A 23,171-nucleotide genomic window follows, 5' to 3' on the forward strand; every position below is an offset into this window, starting at 1 on the left:
GCAGATAAAGAACATGAACCAGTAGAAGATGGACATGGAGCAGGACTTGGAGCAAACCTTGATCCAGATAAGTGCAGTCGGCTGGCTGCAGAAGTGAGTCGGCTGGCTGTAGGAGGAGTCGGCTGATTCCAGAAGGGGTCAGGGGCTGAAGCGCATCATAAAGTGAAGAGCATTTAAAGAAGCATACGTTTTGGTATTTTATGGCAAGGCTGCTGGCCGACCAGCAGTCGGCCAGTTTCTAAAGGATCCCAAGGCCTATATAAAGGCACCCTTGCTCAATGTCTTAACCATTCAACCCACTAGGGGTTTGGATCAGTAGGGTCCTAGTCTAGGGCAGCAGTTTTGGTGTGTTATCACCTTTTCAAGAGGGCAGCCAAGGGCTGCAAAGACATGTACCTTTTTGTACCATAGTATATACTGAAATTCCAGCACTTCTCACTCTCTCTCTCTACTCTCTCTCTACCTGCGTTTTTGCATCAGATGGTGCGTTTTTGCATCAGAAGGTTTCCAAGAGTGTTTAGGGCTGAAAGAAGACTACCCAGAGCTTCCGCGCGTTACACCAAGGGCTAGATGAGACTAGTCTAGTGCTGAAGGCAAGGGAACTCCTAGGGCTGAGGAGGAAAGCTCTTAGCACACTGAAGACTGAATGAGAAACTAAGCCCTATGCAAGCCTATTTATACTAACTAGAGGTTGGTCAAGTTGGCTGGTCATTTAATAAAGTTTATATTTATAAATGACAACAAATGCTAAATAAATACTATACAATATGGAAAAAATACCAGATAAATCCTAGTAAATTCCCTAAGGCTTCTGGGATGTTCTAAATGATGCACAGGCATATGAATGCATATTATGCAGGATGCAGAGTGCTTTTTGATGCAAACCCTAAGGCTTCTACTGACTCTACATGCATGAATGATTCTCTCCAAGTGGGTTAAGGGACTTGACTGACTGACTGACCCGCTAAGGCTGAGGAATGACCTACGTAGCTCGTGCCTAACTTATCCTGGACTGAGGATGTACAGTGGGGTCACAGCGTACGACAAATATCATCCTACTGCATTCTAATACTGTACAATTGTTGCACTGCTGATGATGAGCCATCTTGTCACCATGCACTGAGTGCAGAGTGCATATGACAGACTGCTGGTCAGATGATCTGGTTGCTGGCCGACTTCCCTATGTAGTCCCCGACCTCTCCTGCATACTGACCGACTGCATGTATGGGCTGGTCGTGGACATGTTAGGCCAAGTCGGCTGTTTTTGCACAAGCCGACTGCATGTATGGGGCCATATAAAATGGCCCCATGGCCCCCACATCATTGTATCCAGTTTTCAGATTCGGGATCTTGTGTATAGAGAAGAGTTACACACCTATCTCTCTCCTTCTCTTGTGCCGTCTATTTTCTGCACTCTACTTGCTCTTGTGGTCTCAGATTTGGTTATCATCTCCGCTGCGTATTTTGACATCCGCTTCTATGGACCTTCAACAAGGGAGCCAAAAAAGACCCATATAGTATGATCCCTCCGTCACCCTAGAATAAGAAGGGTGATCCCATAGTTCTTGGTCCGTGAATATGCATTATCAGGTGCTCCGTCTTTCACATCTAGCTTGAAGTTTATCACCAGAGTGATACGTGGATATGCAACCTTGAGCTTACCTGAGTGGCACTGTTCTCCTAGGCACATTCCCAAGAGCCCACATCGAAGGTTCACTTTTTGACACCCTCGTCACACTAGCCTTGATGTTGAAGCAGCTTTCTCGAGGCCAGATTTATCTGATGAGTGCAACGAGTTGGGAGGCTCCAGGTCATGAAGTTTCCCCATATGCTCCGCAGCAAACCATCAGTCCCACACGAGATTATCCGAGCAGAGTTCACGGCAGCCCCGATATGGTAGTGGATGCACTCTTCCAAACAAATCACATACCTCCATTGCATCAGTAAGATGGATCCCCATAGGCACCCAAGGCTTGCCCTAGAGTCCTCGAGACATCTGGGCCACCTTGGAGTATGGTATGCCTGAGATTTCACCTGGTTCTCAGTATATGGGCTCCACATAGAGTGCCTCCCACCACTTTAGTACAGTTTGGACTCCCCTTTTCTCCAACTCTCACACCTTTGGAGCTCCAATCAAGATGCACTGCTACAGAGATCACTTCCTCAGGCTCACTGAGGATGGATTCATCCAACAGCCAGGCTACCTGAGTGTTCACATGTCCCATGCCATGTGGATTGCGATTGGCCAGAGAGGATTTCATCCCACCGCCTCAGAGTGGAGACAGGGAGAGCTGAGCACATCTTCAGAGCCAAGGAGCTCATATGGAGAACTAGGGAGGAGAGGATCTGTCGATTATGCCACACAAAGGTTGAGATAGAGGAGCATTATATATGTCGATACCCAGTATACTATGAGATCCGCGGGAGATTACTGTTTGTTCCATGAGGGGTTGACCGTTGAACTGGGCCTTAGCTTCAAGAAAGTTTACTCCTCTATCATGCAAGAGTGTGGACTCTGCACTCATGGCTTTGAACATAAAACCCCATGCTGAGGTTCTTAGACTTTTCAAGAAACTTGGCTATGATGAAGGTTTGCATCAATAAAAACAACCAGAAAATGTGCACAAACTTACTAGCTCGGACCATTATTTATTATTTACTCTCATTACATTAAATTTGAATGTACGAAAATTGACAATACCTAACATTACCCTGAAATGCATTAGGTTTGCATGCATGAACAGTGTATGACCAAGGGTGTCACCTTCCAATTATCAAGCCTCAGGGCACCAACAGGACATAGAAAGAGCCTGTACTCACTGCTGCAACCTTGCGTATGTTGTGTTTGTGCATTTGTCAGTAGAAAAAGATTACCATGGTGATGCTCTACAAAGTACTCTACCCCTGGCCTGCGTTTCTCCACTAGTTCCAAGCTTCCTCCAGAACATCCAGCGTCTAACAAATATACCTAAGACATTCCAACACAACCCATTGTTCATGAAAGACAGATCGGAAAAAAAAGGCTTCCTATACAGAAACATTTGTGTTACTTCCAAGACAGCACTAGATATACTGTGCAAGAAGGCAGGTTGAACATTGACCTAAGAAGATATGACTTGCCTCAGATGATGTCTTTGAGTTGATGTTTATGGTGAAGAACTGCCAATCCTTTGTTCTGGAGACATCTACATAATTATGTGGATCCTTCTCTTCATACAAGAGACTGTCTTGTCCTCTGGATCCTAAAGTATGTTTAAAGACCCTACACTATCAGGCCAAAGAAATACAAGTTTAGACAAGGATGCACTGTTACATCACCTGTATTTACTGGCTGACCCAATAGACAGGTACATAATATGGAGTCTAGAGGGCTAGGCCAATGGCTGAGGTGGCCAAATCTATGAAGAATGTGCTAGAGAGAGGGCCAGGGAATTAATTTGAGTGTGTAAAAGTGAAGGCCCAAAAGGGAGGCTTTAGCCTTAGAAGTAAATTGGCCACACCTAGGCCTTAAGCCTCCCTATTAGATGCCCGTGCTCAAGGGAATCCCATATACAGGTGATGTAGACAGTAACGCACACATACAACATCTTTTTGATTGAGCATTCAGAAAGGGAATTGGATACCTGGATGGTCGCAGCATATCATCAGTAGTAGTATATAGAAGACTGCAGCTATCTCTTGCCCACTCAACACTCACTACACCTTTGACAATCGGCTTCGATAAGAGAGTGCCCGTATTTATATCTTTAACAAACAGGGTAAAGAGTTCTTTGCCACATAAATCTACCGTGTATGCAAGCAAACGATGATCCCTGGAGATCTTGCAGGTCCCAAGGTGTACATATCCTGCAAGGGGACAAAAAAACCATCTTGACTATACGGCCTCTTAACCTCAAGATTTTCCTTAAAGTGCTGCAGCTTACCAAGAAGCAAGCAAACAAGCTTTCATCTTTCTAACCCATATGGCTTCTTTGCTTTCTTTACCAAGATATTTATATGTGAGAAAAACATCAAATATACACTAAACTTAAAAGAAGCAGAGATGAATGTGAAATATGCTCCCTAAGTCATTACATATAATTGCTTTAAAAAGTTCGCTCAAAGGGCCTCGCTTGCCACTTGGTTATAGAAAGATGGCTTCCTTGAGAGGCTGGTTAGCTTGAGACCTTTATTGCATACCACAGTCCAACAGTCTCTACTATGTTACATGATGAAAGCTTCAAATAAACCTTGGGTCACATGCATCAATCCTCAGATGCATGTACCATGACTACTGAGCCACATACAAGTAGTAGACCATTGGAATCCTCATCTATGAAGGGACAAGGTCACAACACATACGCATAGAAACCACGAGGAAAGCAATTCAGACTCATCAACCCAACAGCTCGAGACCACCCAAAGCCAAAGACCAATGAATGCACCTAAGCATAAGGCCTCTAGGCCATGCACCATCTTGCTCGCAGATGACCACCGGTAAAGTGTCATGTGCTACGCCTGGCAAGCACCAAGAGGCTTAGCAATCCACTATCTGCCCCATGGGCTAGACTAGACTCAGAACCACACATTGTCAATCCACACCAGGTTATGCACACTGCTCACTTATATAGGTTTGAGGCCCTGTTAATAACCCTGCTTTTATGGAATTATTAACTCACTCTCCGATTTCCAAATGCTAGCCCGTGTTTCACCTTTCATGACCCACATAGTAATAACCCCATATGTCACGTGCACACCCAGTTGGTGTACAGGTGACATGGCATTCTAGGCATTCATAAGCATTCAGCAGAGCATTCTTGGCATTCAAGCATTAATCCAGTAGTTACAGCATGTGCAGCAGTGTACGGGGCTGTTACAGCACCTACAGCAGTTCATAAAGCATTCCAAGCATTTAGGGCATGCGTCACAACAGGTCAGGGCCTGTGGAACCAACCGACAGCAGATAAAGAGGCTTTTGGGCATTTATGTGGTCACGGAGGATCTAGACATGCAGGCCGACAGCATAAGCCAGGCCAACCAGCAGCATTATGTGACATGTGAGGGATAGATCATGGTAAAACAACCTTATGCTTAACTAAACTTCACTTAGAACACTTAAGAGAAAGAGAATGGTTTCAATGCAAATGCAATGCAGCTATATTAACTGCGATGGTTACAATGAGATCTATGAATAGATCTCAGGAACAGAGAGAGAGAGATGCTGAATGATTGTTCCTTTCTCCAGTGCTGAGGTCCACCCTTTGGATGTTTGCTTTCCTCTATGTAGAAGGCAGGAGATGAACAGAATGCTGAATGCTGAATACTAAACTGCTGAAGGCTACTCTCCACACCTTCCTAGGGTCCTGGGCTAAAGACCACCAAAACAATGGAGATATCTTGGACTGAATGATGCGCTTTGCCTATTATATGTGAACTGGATGCTGGTTGGGCTGTGCCTACTGCAGTCGGCTGGGGGAATGTGTCCACGACTGGAATAAATGCCAGTCGACTGCTGAATATTCCTGTTGGCTGCCCACAATGTTGCCTAATGCTTGAATGCCATGCTTAATGCTTGCTTAATGCTAAGAATGCTCTAATCAATGCTCATGAATGCTAAGAATGCCATGTCACATGTACACCAACTAGATGTGCACGTGACATTCCCCTCTGCTAAATTGTTGCTAGGTGGTACACCTGACAACCCTTCGACTCCGTTGCTGATCCTTGTAACGGGAGGCGGACGCGTGTATTGGAATCGTATAAATGTGAACAAGATTTTGAGCACTTAACACTTGAGCATTACAACCACAAAGCTGAAAATGACAGTACACCACATAAAGGGGCCGATGATAGGCTGACCCCCCCCCTTTAGGTTATATTACCAAAAGAGTCTGCAAAGTACAAGATTACGGGTGCCTGGGGATTCACCACCAGCCTGCACCTGATTCTTCCAAATACATTATGAATGAATACATTTCAAACAAGAGAATCTGTAGGTACATCCGCCCTACACACAGGTACATCCGCCCTGCACAAGCCTCTTCACGGGTACATCCGCCCTGCACAAGAGTATCACAATCCTCACAGGTACTCCGCCCTGCACAAGATGTAAATGGATCTTTAGGCCCTGTTTCCACGCGAGAAACTGATCCAGAAACCAGTGTTCTCCGCGAGTAAGTGTCCCCAATGCTTGCCCTAAGCACCTGCTATACCAGGAATCCTTGAGACACATCCATGCTCACATATTCCATTGCTGTCCGGCCTGTTTTGTGCAATAACCAGTCCAAAACAGCAACTTTCTGTCGCGAGAAATCCACCTGTAAAGGGTCCTACAGCCCTATGGAGGTCCCTAGAGCTGTCCTGTACTGTCCAAGTTGACTTTGGACACCTGTAACCAGCCCAAAACTCGCAATAACCAAAAATTGCAGGTCTGAAATTTACCAACCAGCCCTTTAGAAGAGTGTGGGGATCGTTGTCCAAGCTTGTGTGAGTCCGGGAAGCAAGCAACCAGCCCTGTAGCAACTCCCAAAGCTCCAACCAGCTCTCCAATATGTTGAATAATGAGTAAAACAGCCCAAAAGGGCCTCTTGAGGGAGGCGCCTTTTTCAGGTGCCACCTCAGGGGCCTGGTGGGTACACATGCTGGCTGACATGTGTCCCCATAAGGTGTCCAGCCCATAGTGCTCCATTTGTCCTGTTTCTATAAGTTTAGGTCCAACCAAATGGGAAATGGCCATAAGCTGTCCGGACTTCATTAATTTTGGTCCAACCAAATGCGAACGCATTATAAGTTATCCGGCCACTTATTAATGAGTGTGGACCTGCAAACCAATAAACCTTAGTAGTAAATGAAGTAAGCTGTAAATTGAGTGTGAACGCACTTACCACCTGCAAAACCCATAAGCCCACAGTTTTAGGCCCAAACAGGAGTGCACACACGTGTCCACAAGGTGCCCGGGCGTCCCCGGTCCCTCGGACTTCACAAGCCAAAATAACAAGCATTGTCCAAGCAGCAAGACAATGTCACACAAAGTAAAATAAAGTTATGGCATGCATCATTTATGCATTATGCACATGTAAACTTGGAGAACCACCTATCATCATTCTTGTACTTGAAAATATTCCGCCTGCCATCATAACACACCATGTGTGCATGGCCGGAATCCACACGGGCACCGCCCGAAAGTCCACAAATGTCCTGCCATGTCCTTGGACTCATATGCATCCACTCATATGATCCATACACATGCCCAGGTATAATACATACATGCATCCACATGTTTCTAGGCTTGACACGCATCCGCATGTCCCTAGAATATAGGGGTTTGTGACATTCCCCCCGGCTTCTAATCAGTTGACCGCAACTGAAAAGCCTCCAGATAGGCCTTCAAAAGATCTGGGTAATCCTCGAAGTAGGCCTCATCCATCCATTTCGCATCCAAAGCTGAATAATTCTTAAACTTCACAAGGTACCTACGAACAAGTTTGCCTCCCGCAAGCTTTCGTTCCTTGTGAAAAACAATCTGAGGTTGAAGAATCTCTTCCAGCTCATCCACCTCGGGTGGGTCTTCCAAAACTGGCTCAAACGGTGTCGGTCCCACATAAGGCCTCAATAGGCTCACATGAAAAGCATTATGCATGTTCCAATGATCTGGGAGTACAAGCCGAAATGCAACATCATTGATCTTCTCCAAGATCTGAAAAGGTCCATAGTACCTGTTGGAAAGCTTAGGGTACTTTCCCCCTTTTCAAATTTCAGCAAGACCCAATCACCTTGTTTGAATTGTACATCCCTTCTATGCTTATCAGCTGCCTTTTTATTCTTGGTTTGAGACCTCTCTATGGCTGTCCGTACCTGTGCAAATGCAGTATCCAAGTCTCTGACATACTCATCTGCTGCAAAAATCTCATCCTTTGTACGAAGGATGGGTGGTAGTACCACCTTGCCATAGATAATCTCAAAGGGCGCCTTGCCCGTCCGGAATAATGAGTACCGGTCCCGAGATGATTGCACTCTTCAACTTTTGAAAGGCATCTCTCTCTTCTTGTGTCCATTTAAAGATTGCTTTCTTCTTCGTTAACTCATGTAACGGAGCGGCAATGAAAGCAAAATGCTTGACGAACCTCCTGTAGTAAGCACATAAACCAAGGAAGCTCCTCACTTCATGGACTGATTTCAGCTCTGGCCATTCTTGCATGGCTTGTATCTTTGCGGGATCCATGCGCACACCATCCTTTGATACAATGTGACCAAGATAGTGAATCTCTGGGAGGAAGAATTCACTCTTTTTTGCATTTATGTAGAGCTGATTTTCCTTAAGCTCTTTAAACACAATAGCCAGGTGCTCACGATGTTGGGCTTCATTCTTTGAGAATACAATAATGTCATCAAAGAATATACCCGTGAACTTTCTATGCTTTCTGAACACCCTGTCCATCATCCTGTTGAAGGTAGCGGGTGCATTTGTAAGACCAAAAGGCACCACCAAAAACTCATAAAGACCAAAGGCTGTCCTAAATGCAGTCTTGTGTACATCTTGAGGTGCCACTCTCACTTGATGATACCCACTCTTGAGGTCTATTCGGCTAAAACATGCCGAACCTTCAAGCTTGTCCAAGATGTCATCAATGCACGGAATCGGAAACCGATTCTTGATGGTTATCTTATTGAGGGCACAGTAATCAACACACATCCTGTAAGTACCATCCTTCTTTTGAACAAGAAGTACCGGCGAGCAATATGGCGAGGAACTAGGCCGAATCAAATCCTTTTCCAAAAGTTCATTCACCTGTGCCATAATCTCTTCTTGTTGACTAGCACTCACCCTGTATGGTGGCCTATTAGGTGGAGAGCTACCGGGAATTAGATCTATGCAATGATCTTCCGGCCTCTCGGGTGGCAACCTTGCTGGCAAAGCATTCGCAAAACAATCTTTGAACTCGTTCAAAAAGTTAAGCTTGTCTTGATCTAATGTACTAACATCAACACTAGAATGTTCAATGGTATCACGTACAAAAACCAAGTAAGAACAAGCTGATTTCTTTACTGCCTTATTAATTTGTACATGGCTTACAAGAGGTATGGTACTTCCAGTAGTACCAGCATCTATAGAGTGCTCACGGCCTCTATGTACAAAGCTGATTTTCTTCTCTTTGTAAGCCTTAATAGGCTCTAAACGGTGATGCCAGGGCATCCCCAACAAAACATCACAACCTGTAAGAGGAGCCACTAAAAAGCTCTCATGGTCGAGGTAGTCCTGTATTTGTACACGGAGCTTACCAATGACCGGAGTTACATCAACCTGTTTGCCCTCAAAGGCGGCATCTGCATTCATTTGCATTCCCATGTCTTCCACATTGAGACCTATGGCAGCAGCCATCTCTACGGATATAAAGTTATCTGTGGAAGCATCATCAAAAAGAAACAAAGCGGGCTGATCCTTCAATTTGCCCCAAGCCTTGCATATGACTCTACTCTTGGGTTCATGCCCTGTATTACCCTGCACATCGGGTACAACATTCACAAGAGGCTTTTCCACATTAGGCTCAGCATTCTTACGATTCTGTGGGCATTTAGGATATATATGATCTTTACTGCCACACTTAAAGCATTTTCCAGCCTTCCTGTACTCTTCCAATTGCTGTTTTGAGAGCCCAAAATTGTGGCGTTTACCCCCCGGCTTCTTTTCGGAGTCATCCTTTGCATCTCGGCCATCTTTGGGAGCATTCTTAGGTGGCTGTCCACCCTTTTTCTGGTCATAACCAGCCCTGAATTTGCTCTTGTTTTGACCTGCAAATGGCTTATTTGTGGGTGCTTTCATGTGCAAGTTCTCCGCAATCATGGCTGAGTGTATAAGCTCTTGTATGGTCTTATTTGGGTACACTCCCAAGCTTTGTTGGATGATGTGATGGAGCCCCGATTCAAACTTTCTCTTCTTCTCGTCCTCTCCAATCTTCATGAAGGGAGTAACCTTGAGAAGGACGTTCCAAAACTTTGCTATGTATGAAGCAACGGACTCTCCCTCATCTTGGGACAGCCAATCCCACTCCTTGCGTACATCCTTTGCAAAGTTTGGTGGTAAGAATTGATCATAAAACTGAATTTTGAAAGAAGACCAAGTTGGGGCAGCACTTCCATCAAGTATTTTTGCAAGCCACCAATCACTTGCCGTATCCTTGAGATGCATTCCCACATGCCTGAGCATAGACTTTTCCGAAAAGTCTTCATTGCAAAAAGCTATCTCAAACTGTCTAATGAAAGCAAGTGCTTTGGTAGAGTCCATCCGTCCCTGAAAGTTTTCAAACTTTACATCCTTGTCACCGGACATGAACTCTCGAGGCTTCTTCCTTCTATGTGCATCCCTATGTACATCCTGTTCATCTCCATGGTGATGATGCCGCGATGAAGATTCACGATCCCTCTTCGTTCTCTCTTGAGCCACACTCTCCGAATGAGTGGAAAGCTCAACACGAGAACGGATATGTCTTCTTGGAGCAAAGCAGGAATGAGTAGAGGATCCCTCATCCTTACTCTTCTCTTGACCTGCATCAAGCCTAGCACCAGGGACTCTTGTCCTTTCAGCATTTGGCACTTGTTGTGCTCTTGCATCATGTGCACCATCACAGGCAGCCATGAGGGGTGGCTTCTTGAAAGCCAATCTACCATCTGCTTCGGTGTATACATCACCCTTAACCATTAGGTATGCAAGTGCAAGCTCTCGGGGTTTCTCAACATCCATTTCCTTTGCAATTGCTTCAAAAGTGACTTCATGGACCGAAGCTTTTGCCTTCGCAGCCAACACCCTTTGTACATCCGGGTCATTTTTCAATGACCTAAGCTCTTCGGTTTCAGCCCTATAGCGTCGTACTTGACGCCTCAAAGATTCCAAATCAGAATGCATAGTGTCATGAGTACCTGCATCTCCATAGACATCATTGCCTGCAACATCTCTTGCATCCCTTGTACCATGAAATTCACGGTCCTGTGTGTTCTCCACACTGTTAGAAATGTGGCTGTCCATGACACTCAAATCAGGTCACCAGTTATGATTCCAAGCCTCAGACCGTTTTCCAATGAGGGGAAAAACTGGGCTCTGATACCAATGTAACGGGAGGCGGACGCGTGTATTGGAATCGTATAAATGTGAACAAGATTCTGAGCACTTAACACTTGAGCATTACAACCACAAAGCTGAAAATGACAGTACACCACATAAAGGGGCCGATGATAGGCTGACCCCCCCCCCCCCCCCCCCCCTTTAGGTTATATTACCAAAAGAGCCTGCAAAGTACAAGATTACGGGTACCTGGGGATTCACCACCAGCCTGCACCTGATTCTTCCAAATACATTATGAATGAATACATTTCAAACAAGAGAATCTGTAGGTACATCCGCCCTACACACAGGTACATCCGCCCTGCACAAGCCTCTTCACAGGTACATCCGCCCTGCACAAGAGTATCACAATCCTCACAGGTACTCCGCCCTGCACAAGATGTAAATGGATCTTTAGGCCCTGTTTCCACGCGAGAAACTGATCCAGAAACCAGTGTTCTCCGCGAGTAAGTGTCCCCAATGCTTGCCCTAAGCACCTGCTATACCAGGAATCCTTGAGACACATCCATGCTCACATATTCCATTGCTGTCCGGCCTGTTTTGTGCAATAACCAGTCCAAAACAGCAACTTTCTGTCGCGAGAAATCCACCTGTAAAGGGTCCTACAGCCCTGTGGAGGTCCCTAGAGCTGTCCTGTACTGTCCAAGTTGACTTTGGACACCTGTAACCAGCCCAAAACTCGCAATAACCAGAAATTGCAGGTCTGAAATTTACCAACCAGCCCTTTAGAAGAGTGTGGGGATCGTTGTCCAAGCTTGTGTGAGTCCGGGAAGCAAGCAACCAGCCCTGTAGCAACTCCCAAAGCTCCAACCAGCTCTCCAATATGTTGAATAATGAGTAAAACAGCCCAAAAGGGCCTCTTGAGGGAGGCGCCTTTTTCAGGTGCCACCTCAGGGGCCTGGTGGGTACACATGCTGGCTGACATGTGTCCCCATAAGGTGTCCAGCCCATAGTGCTCCATTTGTCCTGTTTCTATAAGTTTAGGTCCAACCAAATGGGAAATGGCCATAAGCTGTCCGGACTTCATTAATTTTGGTCCAACCAAATGCGAACGCATTATAAGTTGTCCGGCCACTTATTAATGAGTGTGGACCTGCAAACCAATAAACCTTAGTAGTAAATGAAGTAAGCTGTAAATTGAGTGTGGACGCACTTACCACCTGCAAAACCCATAAGCCCACAGTTTTAGGCCCAAACAGGAGTGCACACACGTGTCCACAAGGTGCCCGGGCGTCCCCGGTCCCTCGGACTTCACAAGCCAAAATAACAAGCATTGTCCAAGCAGCAAGACAATGTCACACAAAGTAAAATAAAGTTATGGCATGCATCATTTATGCATTATGCACATGTAAACTTGGAGAACCACCTATCATCATTCTTGTACTTGAAAATATTCCGCCTGCCATCATAACACACCATGTGTGCATGGCCGGAATCCACACGGGCACCGCCCGAAAGTCCACAAATGTCCTGCCATGTCCTTGGACTCATATGCATCCACTCATATGATCCATACACATGCCCAGGTATAATACATACATGCATCCGCATGTTTCTAGGCCTGACACGCATCCGCATGTCCCTAGAATATAGGGGTTTGTGACAATCCTCCTCCACTGAAACCACTGTGTCACGTGCATCCCGCACTTGGACGCCACGTAGACATATCTGTACGAAAGGTGCAGGACCTGGGATGGTAAACTGGTCCCATGTGAGCCCAGTCCGAGACGAGTCAGCCAGGGATCCATCTCACTCGTCCGAGGTCAGGTGTGCATTGTCCTGCACAGGAGTCCAAGGTCACGTGTGCACTGTCCTGCACATGAAACAGTGCCAGTCCACGCTGTGAGTCTGAGAGTCTCCCTCTGGAATGATGACAGTGATTCTGTGTATCTGGTATGGTACTGGATGCCAGATCATTGTGTAGATAGTTAGGGTTTGCTTTTAGAAAAAGGGGTCAGCCCATAGGGCTACCCCAAGTCTGTGTGTGTGCATGGGGATAGTGTAAAACCACCCCCATGAGGGCCAGGAAGGCCCTGGCTGAACCCACCAGCCATGGAGGGGCTGTAGGACAGCTCTAGGGGCATGCCAGGGGCAGCCGACTGCACATCAAGTATTCTGATTGTCATGTGCATGAAAGATGCCATGGAAATTCTTAGGTGCTGGTCCAAAAGAGGCAGCCAGATAAAGAGTATGCACCAAATAGAGCTAGGATTTGGAGCACAAGGAGCAGTGTTGGACTGGAGAATGGACTTGGATCCCTGTCGGCTGTACCAGAAACAGAAGAAGAGCTGTCGGCTGAGACCAGAAGGGGCTGTCAGCTGAATCAGAAAAGGGACAGCTACATGCGCATCATTTATATGATTTTATGTCCAATCAGTTGGCCGACAACAGTCGGCCAGCTCTCCATTAAAGTTAAGAGACTATAAATAGCAAAGTGTGCTCATAGTTCTAACCATTCAGCCCTTTAGGGATTGGATCAATAGGGTCCAGCTTTAGGACCAGAATTTTGGTGTTTATCACCCTTTTTATGAAGACGGCCTAGGGCTGTAGAAGAGTACCTTTTTGTACTATATTAATAAACTGAATTTTCCAGCATATCTCTCTCTCTTTCTACTCTCCCTTCTGTCTGCGTTATGCATCAGCATGTTTCCAGTGGTGTTTAGGGCTGAAAGAAGGCCCCCAGAGCTTCCGCGCGTTACATTGGTATCAAAGCATCAGGCTCAGCAAAGCTAAACACTGATTCAGTCCCATATGATGGTGTACAGGTCCAAGGTACAGGAAAGTACACGGATACAAAGCCCAAGGCAAGGAACACATAATCAGGAAGAAATCCCAAGAGGTTTGTTGGTGGTGTTCCACAAAGCCAAAGGGGATGGCAGTCCTGTGAGCTAGATAGGTTCTCGGGCAACGGTCCCAAGGGAGGTTTATCCTCCAAGGGTGATGTGAGAGTGCCAGACTCATTTCTCAGGAAAGACAAGACAATGTTCAAAGTAGGGGGCAGGAATGGATTGTGGACTAGATGGAACAAATGCATAGATCTTATTCTGAGACAGAGTGGTTTTTGGAGAACGGGCCGGGCTTTCAGAGAAAAGGGTTGCCAGGGATGGATGGATGACAGAGGGACTTCGGGAAAAGATTGGGATGATGACAGTCATCCAAGAACAGGTTGGAATCCCGTCATCAAGTTTAGCGAAGGGGGATGTCATGTGCATGAAAGATGACACGGACATTCTCAGGTGCTGGTCCAGAAGAGGCAGCCAAATAAAGTGAAACCGGCCTCTGGTAGAAACCAGAGTGCAGTAGACTAGCAGTCACTCTTCCACTTGTGGTCCAGATATAAAACAAATGTGATTGGAGCTAGAGTGCCCCAAATCTGAAAATAGAACGACACCTGTTGGCCCCAAAGCTTGGCGCCCCTTTCGGTATTTCTTTATTCAATTTCAAAAATATGTAAGGCTGAGTACAACAAAACCAGCCAAGAGAATACACCTGTATGTCCAATCTAGCAGCCCACAATACCTCTTAACACAGAGGATTCACACACAGATCTGTGTCTCAAAGCAACACTCTGTGCTTCCCTCTGATCAGCCAAGACCATTCGGCAGGACAGCCTTGAGCATACATCTGGCATATCTCATGCACATGATTCCACAACTCAGCACAAACATACATTCACTGTCCAATCTCTGTTTCCACCCTTTTCAATCTGCCATACCCCTCCTCTCACAAGGGGCCAGATAGCACAACTCTGCAGCAGACATAAGCCGATGGAAAGAAAGACAGATGAACAAGTTCAGAGCTTACCAAGTCAGCACGTGGTTCTACACCCGTGGAACAGTTCGTACCAGTCTGCACTTGACGACGACTGTCTGTACTCTTTCCCTTGCAACCACTTGACTATAGCACCAACCAAGCTCTGGAAAAGCTCTGCCTACAACAGAAGATGTTGTACCTGTCCGTACAGGTCAGTAATTCAGCACTATACCTGTCCGTACAGCCTCTGCACACCTGACTGAATCTGTCCGTACATAACTGTACGGACTGTGCTACTGTCGCCTGAGTCTACTTATGCGCCTATTGTACCCGACTGTACCTGATGGTACTGTTCTGTACCTGCAGCACAGCCGCCTGCACCAGCAGTCGTACAGCCACGTGTACCTGCTGTCCGTACGATTGTACCTGCAGTACAGCCTCTGTCAGCACCCACAGCACCGCCTGTACCTGCTCAGCCTCTGTCAGCGCCGCCTGTACCAGTAGAGCCTGCAGCAGAGAAAACGGCCGCCTGACCTGCAGAGCAGCCGTACACAGTACCTGCTATCCGTACAGAGCTGTACGGCCTGACTGTACGGCCTGTTTTGCACAGAGAACTCCAACAAACACAACAAACAGCAGTCGACGTTGCTTCCTCTCCCCTCCACGCTTGTTTCTTGCACGTAGGTTACACGCCTCCCAAAAAGCTAGAGAGAGAGAGAGAGAGATGAGAGAGGCATGCAACTCCAAAAGTGGAGTGGCCTCTCCCTCCAAAAATGTCCTAGGGCCCCAACTTTAATAAACATTAAAGTTCCCTAGGGGCCACTAAGGCCTAGGGGCAACTTATAGATAAAACATTAAAATATTAATGTTCTAGTTCCCCCCTTCACACCCGGAGATGTCCACACATTATTATCTCTGTCCGGGCACCCCAAATGTGAATCATTTAATATTTTTGCTCAACAACCACCATGCCCACACTTGTGCTATTCCATTTTCACAGGGTCATGACATACCCCCCTCTTGAAAAATGGCAAGCGTCCTCGATTGCATTCTAGTGATACAGCAAAATATTCAGAGTGAAATATACAATATGGCAAGATCAGCGTCCCAATCTCTCTAAGCCATGCACATGTATCAACATTCACTGCAAACCAATGGCATAGTAATAGTCCAAGTTGTATACCACTATGAACCATACATAACCACAATATCCCATGTGACTAGTACACATATATCATAGAAGTCCCATAAACAGATGTACTGTCAGCCATCAGTACCTTCGGGTGAGATAAAAACTGCACCAAGCGACCTCTAGATGTCATCTGAGCCTGTCTGTATCAAGGGAGTGGAGGTGCTACCCCCCTCTTGAGCATCAGGCAATGCTCCAGACCCATGCTCTGCTGAACCTGAATGAGCCACAACAAGAGTCGGCTCTAACTCAAAGGCATCCAGATAAAGCTGCAAAACCTGAGGTGAATGTGTTAAGTCACCTTCCTCCATCCACTTCGCATCCATCGGTGAATAGTTCTTGAACTTCACAAGATAGCGACGCGAAACTTTACCTCATACCTTTCTTTCCTTATGTGCTAGTATCTGCTCTGGAATCAGAACCTCATCAAGTTCCTCAACTTCCGACTAAGCCTCATCTGATACATCCTCAAGCACATCCCCACGGAAAGGTCTAAGGAGACTCACGTGAAAAGCATTGTGAATCCTCCAGTGATCTGGTAGCTTCAAACGATAGGCTACATCACCAATCTTTTCCAATACCTGAAAAGGCCCATAATAACGCATGCTCAACTTAGGGAATAAGCGCTCTTTACCCTTCATCTTCTTGAGTCTAGCCTTTTCAAAACGCAAAAGAACCCAATCACCCAATGCAAACTCTAAAGCCCATCTGTGATAGTCTGCGGCTTTCTTTTGCTTCTGCTGAGTTTTCTGGAGTGCCCACTTAACTCTCCGATAAGTTTCATCCATACTCTCCACATACTGATCAGCCTCAAAGATCTTATCCTTTGTATGCAAAATGGGTGGTACCTTCTTCCCTCCTTCCACAATCTCAAAAGGCGCCTTGCCCGTAGAGGTATGGACAGTGTTGTTATATGCAAACTCCACCAAAGAAAGATACTTTTCCCATTGTTGCTTGTGCTCTGACACATAACACTTGAGAAGATCTAACACTGTAGAGTTAGCCTCTTCCGACTGACCATCTGTTTGTGGATGAAATGACGATGAAAACTTGAGAGTTGTACCCATGTTGTCAAACAACCCTCTCCAGAACAAACTCGTCATCCGTGGATCACGATCACTAATGATAGACGTAGGCAAGCCATGATACTTGAAGATGTTCGCCATGAACAACTTCACCATATGATCCACTTTGATCATCTTACGCACGGGAATGAAATGAGCCTGCTTACTGAACCTGCATATGATAGTCCAAATGCCATCATTGCCCGTTTGTGTCCATGGAAGATCAAATATAAAATCCATGGCAATGCTCTCCCAAGGTCTATTTGGAATAGGTAAAGGCTGTAATAACCCTGGTGTCTTTTGACGGTCAAACTTTACCTTCTGACATACGATGCATTGCCTCACAAAGGCATCGACATCTCTTCTCAAGGTTGGCCAATAAAAGAAAGTCTCCACTGCTTTTACCGTGGCGTCAATACCTCTATGACCTGCATACGGTGGAGCATGACTTTCAATCATAACCTTGAGTCGCAATGGCCTGGTAACACATAGTCGGCCATGCATCAATAAAAATCCATCTCTGAGATTATAATGCTCATGCCGCTGACCCTCAGACATCTGATCATACAACCTTTCAAAGTCCTCATCATGGGCATACTGCTCTTTCATTTCATCAAGCTCATGATGATAAGCAAGTGAAACTGCTGAGACCTGTGGCTTGCGTGACAAAGCATCTGCCACTAAATTCTTTTTGCCTTCCACATGCACAATCTGGAAGTGAAACATAGACAAAAAGTTTACCCAACGCATATGCTTCTCTGAAAGCTTAGTTTGCGTGAGGAAATAACGCAAGGTCTGATGATCTGTCTGCACAGTGAAATCAGCCCCAAGCAAGTAGTGTTTCCAAGTAGAAATAGCATGAATTACAGCCAGCATCTCTTTCTCATAAACCTGTAAATGCTTCTCGGCATCTTGCAATATTCTACTCTCATAGGCTATCACATGTCCCTCCTGCATGAGAACTGCCCCAATGCTACTTCCACATGCATCACACTGGACAACAAAAGCCTTTCGGAGGTCCGGTAACACCAAAACTTCCGAAGTAAGCTTTTCTTTGAGCTTTTTGAAAGCTGTAATTTCCCGATCAGCCTATCTAAACGGAGTTGCCTTCTTTGTTAAGGCATGAAGGGGCGAAGCAATTTCAGCAAAATACCGTATGTACCGCCTGTAATAGGAACACAATCCTAGAAAGCTGCGTACATCATGCACGGTCCTCAAATCTGGCCAATTAAGAATTGCTTCCACCTTCGCTGGATCCATACGGACTCCATGCTTAGACACAATATGTCCCAAGAAGTGTATCTCTTGCAAGAAAAACTCACTCTTCTTGCCATTAATAACCAACCTATGGTTCCTGAGTTCTACAAACACAATGGCCAAATGCCTTCTATGCTCTTCCTCAGTTTGTGAATGCACAATCATATCATCAAAGAATGTGCCCACAAACGCTCTATGAGGCCTGAAAATCCTGTCCATCATTCTGTTAAATGTGGCAGGTGCATTTGTCAAACCAAAGGGCATAACCAAGAACTCATACAACCCAAACATGGTTCGAAATGCTGTCTTATGCACATCCTCGGGTCTAATACGTGTCTGATGATACCCGCTTTTCAAGTCAATACGACTAAAGACTGTGGAGCCCTGTAAGCGGTCCAAAATGTCATCGATCCTCAGTATGGGGAATCGATTCTTGATGGTATTCTTGTTCAGCACCCTGTAATCAATACACATGCGCCAAGAACCATCCTTCTTTTGCACTAAGAGTACAGGTGAGCAAAAGGGTGATGAGCTAGGTTGTATCAACCCTTTATTCAAAAGCTCCTAAACCTGACTCATAATTTCTTCCTGTTGGGCTGCACTAACACGGTACGGCGGTCTATTTGGTGGAGTACTACCAAGAATTAGATCAATGGCATGATCTTCTGGCCTCTCCGGAGCAAGTTCCCCTGGCAATGACTCGAAAAAACAATCTTGGAACCCACATAAGAAATCAGTCCTGTCCTTATCTAACATAGACAAATTAGACTTAGACTCATCATCTTGTGCATCCTTTACATAAATCAAGTACGCAGAAAGGTGCTTTTTCATTACTGATGAAATTGCCAAAGCTGATACAATAGAAACAGATTCCCCTTTAAGTTTTACATTCAAAACATGTTCTTTCCCTCTATGAGTCAGAGTGATCTTCCTATTGTATGTATCCACCACCGCATGTACTCTGTGGCACCATGGCATACCCAACAAAACATCACAGCCATCAAGTGGCATGATGAAAAACTCTTCGCTGTCCACATAACCCTGCAAATGAAGCCTAAGCTTCCCAATGATAGGAGTAACGGGTTCTGCGTACCCTGGACAAGCCATGTTAGCCTCATATAACGGCCCCATCTCCTCTGCACGAATCCCCAATCGGCCAGCCAAATCTGGTGAAATGAAGTTGGCTCTAGCACTTGTGTCAAAGAATATCAAGGCATTCTGATCTCTCACTTTGCCCCATGCCCTGCACAACCTGTCTCCTCACCACCTGGCTGTTCCCCCACAAGATCAGGAACTAACCCTGCAGAAGGTTTTGGTTTCTTTGACTTGGGCTCTCCTTTATTGTCAGAGTCCTTTTGGGACTTTCTCTTGGGACAATTAAATGACATATGTCCCTCTTCAGTACAGTAAAAACATTTTCAAGCATCTCTCAAAGCCTGTCTCTCCTCAAAAGATCTCTTGGACATTGGCAACTTCTTATACTGCGTCTCTGAAGACCCTTTAGCATCACGTGAAGCATGCCCAGATTTTTCAGCTTTCTTGCTCGAGTTCTTACTTCCTTTAAACCCAGATGAACCTCCAGTGAGTAACGCATTAGCTGTCATAGCATTCTCTATCATCTGTGACATGTTCGTTACTCGAGTCTTGATACAATAATCACGCACCTCTTTGGGCAGCCCACAACAATACTTCTCTACCTGCTCAGACAAAGGCACTGCACGGTAAGAAGTCACTGGGAGTAAAGCTTCCCAAAACTTCTTATTATAATCTTCCAAATTTTCACACTTTGAAGCATCCAACTTGTGCCATGCAGTCATAACATCCACCTCAAATGTAGATGTGAGCCATACGGAAGAGAAAACCTGTTTAAATTGTACCCAAGTAGTAGGTGCTATGCCCTGCAGAAGAAGAGTAGACCACCACTGCATTGCCTTTGAGAAAAGTGGCAGCTTTCCTCACCTTAGAGGACTCCGTGTAATTACCACCAGAAAAAGCAGTATCAAACTGCTGTAAAAAGGTAAGTGCTTTTAATTTATCTTTGGCTCGACTACCATGAGTATATAACATGCACGTTTCTAAAAGGTGAATTTGGGCATGTTCCTGGATTCATCTAGGTATATATATATAGATCTATTCATAGATCTCATTGTAACCATTGCATTTAATATAGCTGCATTGCATTTGCATTGAAACCATTCTCTTTCTCTTAAGTGTTTCTAAGTGAAGTTTAGTTAAGCCTAAGGTTGTTTTACTACGATCTATCCCTCGCATGTCACATTGATATCAGAGCGTTACAGGGTAACCAGCCTTAGTTCATTCCATAAGTCATTGAGTAAGTCAACATGTTAGTCACTTCCGCTGAGTTAAATCCAGTTCTCAAGATCTTGTAGGCCATCCTTAGGGTTTTCTCCTTAGGCATATGCATCAGTTGACAGTAACCCATTCATTTGCATTCTTACATAGCATATAGGGTAGTACATGGCTTGCATTATAGCATAGTAATCATCCTAGCAGTCTAGTAAAGATAAGCACCTCGCATTTGCAAGGCATACATGATTTACCCATGACTTTTTTGGGGAAGAATGACATCCATCATCAAAGGAGCAAATGGAGTGTTGGGCTTCAATTGGCATCAGCAGGGGGTTCTCTTCCACATAAGAAGATGGAAGTGGCTCCAACATCGCCTCGGGAGGTTCAGAGGTTCATGAACGACGGAGATGGTGTGTGAAAGGATTCCAGAGATAGGTCAGTGGTGATTCAGGTTTTTCCAAGCAAATCTATTAGCATTTGCCATATAGTTCCCATAGTGGTGAAGTCTTTGGCTCAAAGGATTCAACTCCTATAGTCGACCTCAGTCCTGACAGAAGAAGACAAAGTGGGGCAGTGTGTAACATGCGGAAGCTTCGGGGAAGATCGGTAACTTCAATGCTCAAAAATCAGCACACTTTTCGCGACGGAATTAACGCACAAACTGAAGGAAGATGTGCAGAAAATAGAGAGAGAGAGAGAGAGAAAGAAAGAAAGAAAGAAAGATTTTATTAACGTCTTCCAAAAGACCGAACTCGGCCTATGAGACAAATCGGTGTACCTGAATGGGGTATCCTTTGTCATCCCAACAAAATGAAAAAGTACTGAACTAAAAAGCTGAATCTGGGTGTGCAATAAGTACAATGAGTGGTGAAGGGGATGGAGCTCTACTACTAGGAGAATGCAAAGCTATATGCATGGAGTACACAATCATGATATGCAACCTAGTCCCCACCACGAATGGTGTAATGATGTAAATTTGAAAAGAAAATACAGAAATCTTGACCTCTCTTGGCTGAAAAATCTCTGCCCTTGACCTGCAGTCCTTCACCCCTTTGCGTTAGCAAGCCCTTGGCTGTCCTGGCCCTTTGGTTGCTTGAGCACTTGGTGAATGATGAGATAACACAAATGGTTTATGGCTCTCCTATTTATACTACTTCTAATAAGCAGTCGGCCAGCTATATTTTGTCCCACGACTGGATATTCAGCATTAAATGCCATATGGAATACTGAGTGGACAGAATCAATAGTTGCTGGGAAGGACCGCCTAGCTCCCCGAACCCTGACCTGCACCCCTCCGCCTCTGTGACTGCTTCGCCCCCTCCTTCCTCCGCCTCCCTTCCTTCCTCCATCGTTGCGCCCCTCCGCCTCTGTGCCTGCTTTGCCCCCATTCACACTCCGCCTCCCATCCTTCCTCCATCGCCATTCGCCCCTGCCTCTGCCCGCCCTTCTTCACCTCATCCTTCCCCACTGTTCGCCCCTGCCTCTGCCCGCCCTTCTTCGCCCTCCTGTTTGCACTGTTTCGCCTCCCCTCCTGTCCCGCCTCCCCGCCTTCCTCCACCTCTTCCCTCTGCGCAGCCCTGTTGTGCTGCCCTTCCCCCGCCCTTCTTCGCCTTTGCATCCAGCCATCTCCCCCTTGCTTCCCTTTCCTTTTTGCTTTTCCCTTTTCCACCCTCCCTTCCTTTCCTCCGCCTCCTTGCCTACCTCTTCCCCTTGGTTCGGATTGCTCCTCATCCGGGTTCAAGTCCACATTTTTCTTCGATTAGCATCATAGCTAATCATTCTCCCTCGGCCGGGCGAACCATTGTTTTTTCCAAAGCCGAGCTTGCGGTCCTCTACGCCGAAATAGAGAAAGACTCCAAAACGACCCTCATTGCCAGAATCTTTGGATCTCACCCGTCCCGTCTCCAAGCTCGAGATTGGGTCCTGGCGACTCTGCCCTCCGACCTCGCTCTACACTTTCGAGATGTCAGGTTGCTTGGAAAAGGTTTCTTCCAAGTGGATTTTGATTCTGAGGACGCAGCCTCAGAGGTTTTGAAGGGCAGCCCTTTGCCATTGGGCCCGAGGAAGATATTCTTTCTTCCCTACTCCAGCTATTTTGACCCTGTTGAGGAAGACCGGAACCGTTTCCCGATAACTCTTAGGTTCCCAGGTCTTCCTCGCGCATATTGGCCTATGTTAGAGGCCATCGGGTCTGCCTTTGGGCTGGTTCTGCAAGTGCCCCCACTTCACGCCTTGCCGACATCTTCTGCCCAGGTGGTCACTGCCTCGGCGGATGCTGTCCCCAAGGGGAAGTAGCAAATAGAAAGAATTAGTACAGCAAATAAGTAGTTGATAGGGCAAATGCACCGCTAAAGATAGAAAGAATAAGCACAATATCAACTGGCCACAACTTGGACGAAAACTTCACAATGTGAAATCTGCATGTCCGCTAATATGGCTTAATTATATACCTAGATGAATCCAGAAACATGCCCAAATTCACCTTCTCGGGAAGAGAGAGATA

At 45.9% G+C, this 23,171-nt stretch overlaps 1 protein-coding gene across 2 annotated transcripts in view; it reads right to left on the reverse strand.

The window, feature by feature from the left end:
• Positions 1-23,171, reverse strand: part of LOC147626406 (Prolyl oligopeptidase family protein) — a 41,712-nt gene that overhangs the window by 12,424 nt on the left and 6,117 nt on the right. For both annotated transcript variants that reach the window (XM_086816522.1, XM_086816521.1), the window contains exons 3-5: positions 3,624-3,846; positions 3,121-3,262; positions 2,765-2,968 (exon numbers count right to left, since the gene is read on the reverse strand). In XM_086816522.1, the coding sequence (XP_086672648.1) occupies positions 2,765-2,968; positions 3,121-3,262; positions 3,624-3,846 (569 nt within the window). The remainder of the gene's footprint in view (positions 1-2,764; positions 2,969-3,120; positions 3,263-3,623; positions 3,847-23,171) is intronic.

The sequence above is a fragment of the Cibotium barometz genome, chromosome 22 (genome assembly GCF_041138505.1).
Source record: "Cibotium barometz isolate CiBa-2024 chromosome 22, ASM4113850v1, whole genome shotgun sequence".
Taxonomy (NCBI): domain Eukaryota; kingdom Viridiplantae; phylum Streptophyta; class Polypodiopsida; order Cyatheales; family Cibotiaceae; genus Cibotium; species Cibotium barometz.